General features: G+C 33.4%; 1 protein-coding gene across 6 annotated transcripts in view; it reads left to right on the top strand.

Moving 5' to 3' along the window:
* Nucleotides 1-14,718, top strand: part of SSBP2 (single stranded DNA binding protein 2) — a 310,974-nt gene that overhangs the window by 282,793 nt on the left and 13,463 nt on the right. For all 6 annotated transcript variants that reach the window (XM_070793993.1, XM_070793994.1, XM_019965385.2 and 3 more), the window contains 5 exons: nt 2,045-2,080; nt 3,861-3,915; nt 7,302-7,372; nt 10,144-10,222; nt 12,657-12,685. In XM_070793993.1, the coding sequence (XP_070650094.1) occupies nt 2,045-2,080; nt 3,861-3,915; nt 7,302-7,372; nt 10,144-10,222; nt 12,657-12,685 (270 nt within the window). The remainder of the gene's footprint in view (nt 1-2,044; nt 2,081-3,860; nt 3,916-7,301; nt 7,373-10,143; nt 10,223-12,656; nt 12,686-14,718) is intronic.

Below are 14,718 nucleotides of genomic sequence, written 5' to 3'. Positions count from 1 at the left end.
CGGAGCTTCCATAACAGCTGAGCCAAAATGCTTCCAGCTGTTCGTGAAAACTAGGTTAAAGCTGGAGAACATGATCACGTGTTGGATCTTGTCAACCTTGTTTTGTTTTCCTTGCCAGGCACTCTCTACTATAAAACAGAAAAGTTGGCTAGAGGATGATCAAAAAAGAGTTGGGAATTAACAAAGTAGACTTCAGGATAATGAATTTAAGATATGAGAGAGAGAAAGAAAATGCTGGAATTGTGATGGGATAAGATTCTGGTTGGAATATAGAGTGTTGTTTGTGAGTGTCATGAAGAACAAGAAAGATGTCAGTCAGGAAAGTTGTTTAGATCTTAGATCTCTGTGCAAAACTTTTAGGATGTAGTCATGCTCATATATGGAAAAAAACTGGGCTTGGGGGAGGGGCACGGGGAGGGTATTTCTGTAAAGTAAAGGCAGTGAGTGTGTTCCTAACATCTAAAGAGTGGTTTTTTTGATCGCTAAGTCATGTCTGACTCTTTTGTGACTCCATGGACTGTAGCCCACCAGTCTCCCATGGACAAATGGAATTCTCAAGGCAAGAGTATTGGAATTGTTAGATCATATCTTGAAGTTGCTTAAGGATGATAGTAGGCAATAGAGACAGAAAGAACATGAGCCTGGTGTTTAAGTTATAAGGAGATGAAAACTGGAGCCGGCAGATAAGTTGGTGATTTGGAGACAGCAGGGACACGTATTTAAAATAAATAGCAGAGGATGGATGATTGATCATGAACTGCAAAAGACCCAAGAGAGCAAAGCTGTATTCATTCACCCAGTCAAGTAAATGTACAGTGCCATAGCGATCCTGATACTCACAGACACAATCACCACCACTAACAATACTGAGCACTCAGTAACGGCCGTGTGCGGTGCTGAGTTACACAGAAAGTGGCCCAAGCAGAGGCTCAGACGCCTGTGGTCTGGGCTTAAAGCCAAACAAGGGCATCAAACAATGAGGAGAGTTTTCAAATAACTGAATGTTAAAATCATTAGAAAAAGTATAGCTTTGTTGTCTTTCTGCTTTATGATTTCATATTATTTTTATGTTTAATTAGAAGGAAGGTATTGATGTAGAGGGAGCATTTAGGTACAGACACTATAATCTTTTCACCATTCTTAAGGTCCTATTTTAGCCCTGGCTGTCTTACTCCAAGACGATAGTAATTTACTGGCTTTTTTCAGAATAAGGCAAAAATATCTCTTCTAGATGTGAAGATGAAAGATGTAAGCTAGTGAGCTTGTGTGAAAAAAAGAATATTTGGATCAACTTCTCTATTAATATCCACACTTAAGGAGTTATTTTTAAATATATGTTTTCCAGTTTTCATTTCTTAAATTTTCATAGCAATGTCATATTAATACCTTGTAATCTCTAGAAAAGAGCTTGGTTAAGAGCTTGATTTGAAGGGAATGAGGGAATATGTTACCCATATTTGATCCCCACAAATTAGTAGTCCTCGGAGACTTAAATTAGCAAAATATTTTGCATTCATTATATTGTTTTCTAGAAGCTAGTTAGAAAGGAAAAGGGGAAACAGGTTTATATGTCAAGTATTGACCCATACTGCATGAATATAGTAGCCTGAAACCTGTCTCTAAAAAAATAATGTATCCCAGATGCACATAAATTAGAAATGGCATCTGTAAAATCTACTAATTTGAAAAATTCTGGTTTCTGGTTTTTACCTGCACAAATATATATCTTTCTAATAATAGAATACATGTCACTAGTATCAAGCAGTGAGTATAACTGCCCTGAAAGCAATATAACTTGAAACTGTAATTCTGTCTAAATTCTTCTTGACTAATATCCTTTCCCTTTTTTAATAAATTCAAGATAGGTCTGCATTTTATTCAGTTTTCTAGCACTCAGACATATATAAATGCCTTTATCCTTTATTATCCTTTGTGATAAATTTTAAAACTTGATAAAAGTTAGAAAATAGATTCATTTTAGGTCAGTCTCCTTACTTCCACATGAATCAGAATATGTCTATTTTTCGTCCTGTTCATGTTCCAGATACCATACTCCTCAGCGTCTCCTGGGAATTATGTAGTAAGTACATTTGGGTTTGTTTGCTCATAAGAATTGATGTTACGTTTTATTTGGGCAATGAAATAGTTGTCCAGATGTTAAAAGAGCCCCTGTGTATTGGCCAAGAAGTGAACATCTGATTTGTATTGAGTTGTTTCGTCTGCCAACCGCAGTACATATGTTGATGTTCATTAGTGAAACAGTTATCAATCTGGCCAAAATTGCCCTGAGTACTGTGTTTTACTTCAGCATATGTTTCTGTAAGCCAGTACAATACCCTGTCCAATCATGAAGAAGCACCCCCAGTTACACAGTGATATGCTTGAATTTGTAGTTCTTCATAATCTACACCCCCGCACCACCCCATTGCCATACACAGAGTCTAAGAAGACAGTAAACTTTCTCCCAATCACAAAGAGAATCCGATAGCAGAATGATGACTGATAATTTGGGAGAGGGGTGTTAATTTTCACTGTTAGAAATCGAGAGCACTTATCATTTTGTACATGTTAATAATGTCCAATGATTTATATTTGTCGATTCAGCGGGTTTTACATGATCTCTTGAACTTACAAATGACCTTTTAACCATCATCACATTAGAATCCATGCTGTGTCTAAAGGCCATCACAGAACATAGTTTGTTATACTGTTTAGCAGAGAAGCAGGAATAAATGGTAAAACCGAAAATCTTTCCCAAGGAGATATTCATAGGCGGTGGTTAACCAGAGTAGGAAAAGAGAGTCCTTTGGAAGATCAGTATCAATTGATCAGTTTTACTTTCCATGGAGACAGTGTTCTATGAGCACAGCGGAAAACACAGATGGTTTTGGACCTGCGGACTTAGTGCTCAGAATTCCCTTAAGCTGTACAAACTAAGAAAGTAACTTTTTTCATGTTCTCCATGAAACCAAAATGAAAGTTAAAAAGTTTGGGTACAACCTATTTTTTCTTAAAGTCAATTAAAAATACGCTTCATATATAGTCTTATGAAATTGTAAATTTGACATATTTAAAAGTAAATTTAAGCTGTTTAGTAAATAGCAATACATGTATTATTTGGAATAATTAGTGGACTATGTCTGTGTACTCAGAATGAAACAAAAACCTCGCTGTTTAAAAGTTAATTTGACTATGTCCCTCTGAAAATTCTCAAACTCATTGCCTGAATTATCCATTTTGGTTGTGTGAAATAACTGAATTAACTTTAGAGTCACCTAACATCCCTTTCAAACTGATTGTACCTACAGCCTTAGGAGCCCTCACATTAGTCAGCATCACCTCTTCTAATTGATGCGATGGCTGAAGGTGCAGTGCATTAGAGATGTTGTGGTTGAGACTGAAAGAAGAAATAGCATCAATATATTTTTAAAGCATATGAATATCTTTTGGTTTTCAAATGCCTATAAAAACCAATGATACAAAATACAAGAAAATTACAGAAAACTAAATCATAAATACAAATACACATGAATTATTTCTATTTTATGGATTTGTAAAGGCCCTCTTAAATCGTTTCTCCTTAACCTCATTATACCTGATGTGATTAAGTCATGAATTATAAATCAGTGTTATAGGCTCCCTGTTTTGAGAAACTTGTCAAAACAATCTCAGTATATTTAAGCTAAATTATATTTTGCATAACAGTGAAATGATTGTGCATTCAAAGAAAGTAAATTATGGAGAAAATATATTGCCTCTGCTGTTTTCAAATTGGATTGTGATAAAGTCTAACTTCTGTTTTTCCTTATCTTATTAAATGCAATGCCTTATTTTCACTGACATTTTGTGTACTTATTTAGGGTCCTCCTGGAGGTGGAGGGCCACCAGGAACACCTATCATGCCTAGTCCAGCAGGTACTGTAATTGAATGAGCCACATGGGTATTTCTCAGAGTAAAATAATAGAGTACAGAAACTGTTATGAGGGAAAGTTAGTAGTATCCTTTATCTTATTGGCGGTTTCATAAGTTGAGTAGAGGTAGCAAGCAGAAGGAAATAGTGCTCTTCAGTAACTATTTTCCGATTACTTTAAGCATTTAGAACACTTCTGTTGTGTAGGTAACGGATTTAACCAGAATGAAAACTGTTGATCTCTATGAATTGCCCAATAATTTTATCTGACTAGAAATTTGCTTGAAACTGTGGAAAAGATCCAAATCTCACAGCCTGAGAAAATTTCTGCCCAAGTAACACATGACATACACGGACCCACTATGTTTAATACAGCAAATCTGACTCATTGTCTCTAGCGTCTAAAATAGATGTGGATGTGCTATCAGCATCATTTATCCTGCACGTCTATAGGTATTTATTAGTTAGCTAATCCGCTATGTAATGGGGGAAGTTTTTTAATCTTTTAAACTAAAATACTGCAGTATTCCTGGAATCATGTAATATGATTATTTTAAATGCCTCTCTCCTTTGAGACTTAAATACAAACTAGTGAATGTATTGTGTCTTGAGGCCTCTAGTGATATTAATAGTACACCCCTCTTAGAAGTGCCTGGCAGCATGTAGCAAGAGCCATGAACAAGTTCACACCATTTGACTCCATAATCCTACTACTATAAATCATTTGAGGTATAGCCCAAGAATCATGTACAGTGATGCTCACCTGATATAGCCAGCAGTAGACTAGAAACAACTTTCATGCCTAATCCAATTTTAGTGATATTTTTAAATTTTTATGTTTTATGGACTAAAACTTTAGCCATTAAGATTACTGTCAAAAAACTTTTAATGACACAGAGAAATGTTCATGATTTAATGCAATGTGATCACAATATTATTTTTAAATATATTACACAACTTCTGGGTAATGAAATATGTGGGAAAATTTTATAATTAGAAAATAATTTTTATTATGTTGCACTCAAATTCATATCTTATGAATTTGTTGAAATCTAAGATATATAGAAGTTTGAAATTAAGTATCATTAATCATACCAATAAGTATTTTTAAGTTTTGAAACCTTAATTTAGAAAAAGCAGAAATTTGATTGGTTCAGAATTTTACTTTGGTTCACTAACTCTTTGGAATGAATCACAAATATTTCATAGATCTCTGTCCTCAGAACATCTTCAGTGAAGTGAAACAGAATTCATTGAAGATAGAATTATATGAATTGAACATCTTGCCCACATTTGCATTCCTTTTGGTGAAGTTAGGGTTTAATTTATGAAGGTAGCATATGATTAACAAATATTTCACTTGCAGTACTTAAAGAAAATTTTTGGAGTGACACTAAACTCTGCAGGCGATAAATAATCTGATCAATTCTTCCTTTCAAGCCAAAAATTGCCACCAGTATTGCTGGCTTTTCTGCATGCTCTTTTATGTACTCATTCTTTATCAGTCAGTCCTCTAATATGAAGGCAGTATGCCTCAGCCTCCAAAAAATAGGTGCCAGAGTATCTATAGTTTTTTGGTATATAAATCAGACATTTTCTAAAAAATACCAAACTTATTCCCTCAATGTTTTTTCATTTTCAGATGAAATTCTTTTGATTAGTCTTAAAAGCAATGAATTTTCTTTCTGCATATTTTAAAATATACAGCCCATTTTCCTTTCAAGTTAATTACTAGAATTAGTAAGACTAATAAAGGTGAAAAGCCATTAAGTTTTCCTATGTTTAAAAAACAAACCCAGCTTTTCTGAAAGATAAGTTTTTATGGGATAGCATTTATGTCATGAGTTGAATCTAAGTTAGCAGGTATTTATTGTCTGTAGTATACAATATGAGTAAGACATGGCCCCTTTCCTCCTCTCAGAGAACTTATAACCTAGTTTGAAGCTGGAGGGAAGAATAAGACAAAATATTAACTATAATGCAAAGCATGCACTCACACACTTTTAAGTATCAGGGGAAGTTAAAACTTCTTGGAAGAAAAAAAAAAAAAAAAAAAAAACTTCTTGGAAGAGGTCTCATCGGCAGTAGGCCTTGAAGACAGAGAGTGTCATCTCAGTAAGTGGAGACTGGGTAGCGAAGACACTTGAAGGAAAAAGAACAAAAATAAGGTGATGGAAAAGGATGCACATATGCAGGAAGGAAAAAGTAGCCTGAGTTGACAAGCGTGTAGTATACATAAAAATGTAAAAATACTTCAGGCCACAAAAGTAGATTAGAAGCTTACTTAGTATAAACAGAGGTCAGCCAGAGGTAGGCATTTCAACTTTCTTAATAATATGATTTGTTAATCTAGATGTTAAAAATAATACTTAGGATTATGGATCACTGTTTATAAACAAAGGATAAATGGCATCTTACTCTAAAATAATAAATTAATGTGTAATAATCACAAAATAAGAGGAAAAGTAATTGCCCATTTCTCACTCTACAATTATTGCCATAAGAAAGCAAATGATTTTTATCTTCTGCCTTAAATCAGTGTAAAACAACTTTTTCAAAGTAGAGGCCTACAATGTTTTATTTAAGAGAATTATATAATTGTGGGAAAATAGAAAAACATTTTATAACTAATAGTTTCTAAATATAAAATATTAAGCCTTTCACTTTAGGCTATACATTAGAAACACCTATACTCAGATAATTAATTAGGACTAGTAATAGACATGAAATGTAATATGTTACATGTATTTATATGGATATACACTACAGTTATTTTTATTATAATTAATCAAAAATAAAATGACTGAAAAAAATTTTATTGGAAGTTGTACTAATGAAAGCTGGCTTTTACATCAAGCAAGAGAATTTTAATTCCCATTGTATCATCTTGTTCTAATCTCTTTCTTTGGGAAGTAAGCCAGGATATTCCACCAGCTTTTATTATTAGCTAAATAAATTTTTTAAATTGGTATATTAAGAAACCTTAATAAATAATAACTAAAAATTTACTAAATCTGAATTTTAAGAGATTTTTGTTATAGGTATTCATGTAAATTGCTTAGAGAAGTCAAAAGGTTTTCATGTTGTTTTTAAAGAAGGAAAAGTTTACTATAATTTTTTAGACTTTTAAAGTGATATTCCTTTTGACCTGGACTATTCAAGTGATTATTCCTAATATATTAAGTAAATATTCCTAATTTATGACCTCAGAATAATTTCTGGGTCAGAAAATGACTTACAGATACTTGTTTCTGAACATCAATAATGACTATTTCAAGTGGTACAGCTATTAATATACATAGGTGTCCAGATCATCTTTGATTATTATTTTGTGATGACTTGGGCATAAATTATAATGAAAGATATTAATTCAATAATATTTTGTTTCAGATTCAACCAACTCTGGAGACAACATGTATACTTTAATGAATGCAGTACCTCCAGGACCTAACAGGCCTAATGTAACTATGCCTTTTTTAAAAATTTTTGGAATGTATTTGAAGACTCAAGTCTCTAAGTACATTTCTTTTCCTTGATACTGGCTTTGTATTTTATTATCCAGGACCTTACTGGATATCAAAATATATGTTCTGGGTTGGAAAAAAACATTATATATAACATACATAACAATAGATTTAATATTAGTATAATGTAAATGTAAAGTGGAACTTAATTATAAAATGTTGGTATGTGGCCTTATCTCAAATATCTAATAATTTATATTGACTATTTGAAGGTGACAGGTAGTGTGTAAGCGTTTATGATCACCTCATTTTGCACATCATTAATTTATTCAGGTGGTTGTGCTTTTTTCCTGATAAACTCAAAACTAAAATAGGAAGTTGAATATGCTTGTTTTTCTTTAAATTTTTGAAATCTGGAGTTTAAATATAGAACTGAAGCAGTTATACAGAAAGAATTTGGGCATTTTTAATAAGGCATATGGTTGTGATTTTTCTACAAATGCTTACAGAAAAATGGTACTGCTCTATGAAACCTACATGTTAACAAAATATATTTATAACAATACAGTTAATATATATATATGAATAAAAGGTAGCTCAAATTAAAGAAAAGTAAAAACATGTATCAAGAATTCCCCAAAGTATACCAAAAACTGGGGATGAAATATTATAACTGAGCTTCCTATCAGTGAGGCCAACAAAGGGAATCTTGAAGCCACTGGTGGGGTATGTGGCTAGTCCAAACTGAGGTGTTCTGCAAGTATGAAACACACCCTGGATTCTGAGGACTTATACAAAAAAAATATCTCATTAAAATTTTGTATTGACTATTTTGAAATGGTAATTTTGATTACATAACTAAATAAAACTATTAAAATTAACTTTACCTGTTTCTTTTTACTTTTTAAAGATGGCTGCTACTAAATCCAAATTTACTTACGTAGTTCACACTTGAACTTTACATATTTTATTTCTATTAAGCAGCACTGCCTTCAGTTACCAGTATTCCCTTTATATAATCAAATAGATTCTTTTTCAGGGAAAAAAAAAAGTTTCCTGTCAATAATGTCTAAAAGGTGTTTTCACAGAGATTTTAAAAACATTGAATACAATCATGAACAATGTTCATTTTAGAAATGCAGCACAAATATAGAAAAGCACTTCATACCGCAATTTCATATCTTAAAACTTGATATTTGAAAGGGAAGGAATAAGGGAGGAAACCAAGAGCATATGGTACTGAAGACATTTCTGCAGGCAGCTGAACTGATATCACCCAAGTGTGTTCCATTCTGGTTCTCTCACGTGGTTCAAAGATAAGAGATTCAAAAGAAGTAGACGATGAGCATGTCATTCTTTCAAATATCATTTATTTGAGCCATGGGTAGTAAAAGCCAGTGCCTGTTGAGGGCTCGGACTGCAGTGTTCTGTGCTTGAATTACCATACCTACAGTCAGAGTTGCTTAAAGCACAGTGATGGCCAGATAAAGGGACCAAACCAAGGAGGAGCACAGGCTGTTAGCTTCACTGCCACCAGTTTCTCAGCCCAGATCTAAACTATGCTTTGGGGGGCGGGGAAAAAAAGGTTGAAAAACAGAAGTTCAAAGTTAATTTCTCTGACCTCTCAGTAGAGGCATACATATTCCAAGTTGTTACTGGAAAATAACAATCCATACTTTTAGGCAACAGAATTGGCATCACCCTGGGAAGATGTATAAGCATATGATACGGGTGAGCTCGGTGATGGAAAGCCATGTTATTTCCACACAGAGTCGGTGATACACAGCATGTCTGCTGAGGCAGTTTTTTCCCCTAAAGCCTCCTTGATGAGTAACCATCACCACCCCATCTATAGGCACACATCTATAGACATACATACACCACACACATACATGCATTCAACATTCTCCACCATACAACATGGAAGAAATTATTTGGGCATGAGAAATTTTAAGAACAAGTGTTTTCAGTATCTTAACTGTAAATATAAAGTGACTATAGATAGCCTATCTTCAAAGTGGAGTCTGAGCTTCCTCCCAAGTATTCCAGGGAGTTGAGGCAAAGACTGAGCAGCGGGTCATGGACTTTTCCACCACCTAGTCTACCACAGCACATCTTGTGTTGTACTAGACTCCAGATGTAAGGTTTCACTTGGAAATAAAGTAACACTACTGTAAAAAAAAATGTGAAATATAACTGCTTTTGAATGTCTAATTGTCATTAGACTGACGTGGTTGAGATTGCCAAGACGACTTAGGTGTATTCAGCTATCCCCAAGGCACTAAATGTACTTAACCTGCAAGATGACATTATTTATTATGTCCATTTGAACAATGAGAGATTGTCTGCTATGAAAAATGTATAATGTTCAGTTGTTCTTATTAATAAGCCAATACTTTTAACAGCTTCTTAAGAATTACCTCTGGTTTATAATAGCAAAATTTGTCAACAGCATAGGAGAGAGTACTTCTCTTCTCACTTGCACTGAAATATATGTGCTTTCTGGTTAAGGATATCTTAAGGAAAAGTTGGATATGGATAAGGATTAGCTTGAAGATCCAGAACATAGAGAAGATGAAATAAGGGAAATAGCAGTGCAGATAGAGATTCTAGAAAGCTGGGGGAAAATCTAGGAAAATAATCTCTATAACTTGTAAATGAAAATAAGTTGTAGGAGTATATTACAGTGTTGAAGATAGATATTGTGACATTGAGATAAACAACTGTTTTCAATATGATCACAGTCATTTTTTCCATTTTTTAAATAGTTTCCAATGGGCCCTGGGTCAGATGGCCCTATGGGTGGATTAGGAGGAATGGAGTCACATCACATGAATGGCTCTTTAGGTAAGGATATTAAATCTGATGTTCAGAAATGAATTCAAAACAAAACCTTAATTTGACATACCATGATTTACAAAGTTCTTCTGTGTATAGGAGCTCGTTTTGAAATGCTTCAGCTTTTACCTACACCTGATAGTTCAATCCATAGGATATTTGCTATGATTACTGGAGAACATTTGAAAACTCAGATGTGTGAGAATTGTTCTATCCAAGCTCATATTCACAGGTATTTCCTTTAACCTATGAAAATCTGAGTGCTTATAATAAAAAGAGACGCTGCAGCTTTGGGCACCTGGAGGACTGTGAAGTCCTCCCAATGGGCCTTTGGTATCTCCCAAGGTCTACAGACATAGTCTCAGAGAACTTCAGTGCTCTGCAAGAATTTCTTGATTTTGTTTCTCCTTTTTAATGTTTGTCTCTTTTTAAAAAGTAAAACTGGTTATCATATTGTGGATAAACTGATTCTCTTAAGAAAAAACACTGCCCATACTGTCTGTATTCATAATAAAGCTGATTTCAAGTAGTGCAAATAATGGTTGAAAACATACTTCATAAATGATGTTTTCTTACCAAATGAAGCCAGCTACCTGCAAGGTGAGCAAAAAGTTCACAACAGTTAGAAACAAGTGGTAAAAAATTGATGTGGTCACACAGCACACTGTATATGTAGGCAGACCAAACACAAAAATAAAGGAAAAATGTTTATTTTATATCTGTATGTTTATCATCATCATATATCATAAACTATTTTAAAAGTTGACAGTGGGGTTGGAGTTTGTGCTAATTTTTTTCCTCTGAAAAAGAACCATCTTTTACCTAAGTTGGAGAAACCATGCCCATGAGTAACTCAGGTTTACACAGATTTCACAACCCCACCCTAGGTCCCCTTATGGCTCAGCTGGTAAAGAATCCACGTGCAGTATGGGAGACCTGGGTTTGATCCCTGGGTTGGGAAGATGCCCTGGAGAAGGGAAAAGCTACCTACTCCAGTATTCTACCCTGGAGAATCCCATGGACTGTATAGTCCATGGGGTTGCAAAGAGTCGGACATGACTGAACACCTTTAACTTTCACCCTAGGCCAGGAAATACCATCCTCTTATATTCTGAAAAACTATGTAACTCCAGTAATCAAGAAATTACACTTTGATAGACTTTTTTTTTTACTTTTAAGGATATATACTTATTTTTCTAGGTTTTGAAATATTAATTTGTACAGTCCCATCACGGTGTTTACTAGTCATGTGTGACTGATTTTAAATTAAACGCAAAATTCAGTTCCTCCGTCGCACTGCTACATATCAAGTGCATGTAGTCACATTTGCTGATGGCTGTCATGACAGACAGCACAAAGAAACGTTCCAGCATCACACAAAACTCTACTGGACAGCACCATTCTAGAATTTTACCTTCTAATTGATTGCAAAATAATTAACCTTCCAGTCTTTTCACTGTAATATCATTCCTAAAAAGATAGCATTTGGTCATAGAAGATTCTCAGTTATATTACTCACTGGAATAGAATTTTCAGAATAGTTTCACATTTACTTGTTATCTATCATGAATATTACTATATATTTTACATAATTACATATACATTTAGTATTTAACAGCTTATTATGCTTGTTTATAACTTAATCATGTTAATAGGCTCTCATTTTATGACTGTCTATTGAATGCTGTGCTATTAAAATATAATATTTTTATACCAGGATAATTATGTAAATAGTTGAAAATAAAGCTAAAACTGTGGCAAGGATTTGATTATTTTTGTTACCTAAGTTGTGATTCCATTTCTTAGGTACAAAAATAAATTAGTATTGATGGTCCATTTTTCCTAAGAATTAAAATAAAACTACAACATTATATTTTGAAGACATTTTCACTTTTGATGGATTGCCACACTTACTGATTGCTGCCAAAATTTTAATAGTAAAAATGCTTCAATTTGGGTTATTATAGTGAAATGTGGTTCAGAATATTGTCAGGTCATGTTGCAAGTACCCATTCTACATTTTATCAGATTTATAGAACCATCATTTCAGAAAAGAGATCTCTCTCTTGCTATCTAGTTACATATCTATAAACATATACACATATGTATATTAGTATACACATGTTAAAATTTTGAATTGAGTAGGATATGTATGTCTGCTCTTTCGCTTTCAGGAATTTATGGTAGCAATAGTTATTTTTTTATACAAAAAAAGATGATTGGGAAGTAGTTACAATTTTTCTTTGAATTTGCCATCAGATGATACTTATTCACCACATAGTATAGAAAAAAGTAATTTTTTGAGATTCAAAAATCCAGGAGACATACATTGGAAAATACATACAGTATACCTGATTATTGCATTTGTTTATATTAAAGGAATATTTAATTTATAAATAGAATATTTACCTAATAAAGGCTTTTTTTCTCTATTTTGTTCTAGGCTCAGGAGATATGGACAGTATTTCCAAGGTGAGTATTGTATATTCTGTGATTTTAATCTGTATTTTATTCCACACAGAACTCTTATTAAGATTATGAGAGTAACATTATGAATTTTGTTCTTGAATAAGAGCTTGAAAGTAGAAGGCGAGATACAATTAAGTAAAAGTTTAAAATATTAATGTACATAATCTGTGGGAAAGGGTAAAATGAGTCTTTTAAGGTTTCAAAGCATGCTAAGATTCATTTACAGGATGTGATATACATGATTAACTGATACCCAGTGAATAACAATCAGTTTAATCGCATTATGATGTTGCACATTTGTAAAGCAAACTGACATCGTTTAGATAATCTTGAAAATGTAAAGGAGTCTAGAGCAACATGAAAAGAGGTAAATTTGAAAAAGTGATTATTATATGCATTAAGTATTACATTTTTACATCTCATTTGTCATTCAAACCCTTATCATGCATTGCTGATGTTCTTAATCATTATTATAGTTGCATAAAATACAGTAAGAAAGTAATTAGAGGGAAGTTATCTTAACAGAAGTAGGAAAGTTCCCCTTCTAATAGCACATGTCCATGTTTTTCCCCTGTCAATCATCTGAGTATCTAAAATTAATCCTTTGCTGAGATGCCTTATATTTTTTGAAGAATACCTAAATAGTTTTTAGGTCATGATGAATTTTAAAATAGTTCTCTGTGGGGCAAATATATATTTAGAATGGCTGATAAGAACTAATTATTAACTACCACTAGAGTGACTCTCTCAGAAGTCTGCTTTATACCAATAAATACAGAAATTCATTAAAGGATGCCTTCATTTTTAATTCCACTTTGAATTTATATTCATGTATAATAAAGTAAAATTCCTGATGCCAAGAAAAGTAAAATGAAGTTGAGCTATGGATATTTCCAAATTAAGACTTCAAATTGAGAAAGAGAGAGAGAAGTTTAACTGGCATCCTGACATTATATCTGCATCGCTTGGGTGCTTGGCCTGAGAAGTTTGATATGCAGTTTGGATGTCTGTGTTTAGGAACCACTGGGAAGCTCTTTTTCTTTTCTAAAAATAGGTAAATATATACAATGGGCACTATCTTTCCTCTGGGAAATTATATTAGGTAAGCCTTCAAAAATACTGTTTTCAAAATAAGATTCATTGTATAATTCCATTAGAGACTTCTTTCTCGGAAGCACCTTTACAAACCAGATGACCATGATTATATTGGCTATCTTAGGTATCTGACAATTGATGTTGGCTGAATTGTGCTTTGTGGTCACAGTAAAATGTCTGAAGTTAAATTTGAGAAGCATATTCTAATATCTAAAGATAATTTATTTTACACAAAGGTGGGCATATCCAGTTTGCTTAAGGCCATCTTCCTAAAGCTTCCACTAACATAACCTTGTATACTACATAGATGTAAACAAAATTTTGCATGGGGAAGTACTTTGTAATTATAAAGCACTTTAAAAATTGTTAAGGGCCATAGTGACAAATGAAATACCATCTTCTAATCTACCTTCCTATCAGATCTGTTGCCATGCCGTCTATGCTTACTTTTCCATTCCTATTCCCAGAAACAAGTTTTTCCATCACACTGTGTCTACTGCTAGTAACATTCTCTTGCCTAATGATGTACTGTTTATTCTTGCAGCATTAACTGACCGCCCATTGTGTACTTTTGTGTACTGAATACTGCCTTGTACACTGTGGGAAAATACAAAAGACTTCTTTAAATACAAACATAATCTTCGCCCTCAAGTGGTTCATGTACTTAGGCAGGAATTCCTTCATTCAGTAAACATGAATGTGCCAAGGCATTAATCTGGACTATAAAAATCCAAAGTTAAACAAGATACAGTCTCTGCCCCCAAAAAGCTTAGTATAACTAAGGAGACCAAACAAATACAATAAGGAAAAACTTTTACAAAGGGAAGTTCAAATACATTTCAGTTGACCTAAGAATTATGCCCAAGTAATAAACTTGCCACTCAACAGTGTACTAGAAATGACTAATTGCATCCATCTTCAAATGGACTCCCAAGCATCTC

Source organism: Bos indicus, chromosome 7 (genome assembly GCF_029378745.1).
Source record: "Bos indicus isolate NIAB-ARS_2022 breed Sahiwal x Tharparkar chromosome 7, NIAB-ARS_B.indTharparkar_mat_pri_1.0, whole genome shotgun sequence".
In the NCBI taxonomy this organism is placed as follows: Eukaryota; Metazoa; Chordata; class Mammalia; order Artiodactyla; family Bovidae; genus Bos; species Bos indicus.
The sequence above is the reverse complement of the archived record's forward strand: the minus strand, read 5'-3'. Positions and strand labels throughout refer to the sequence as shown.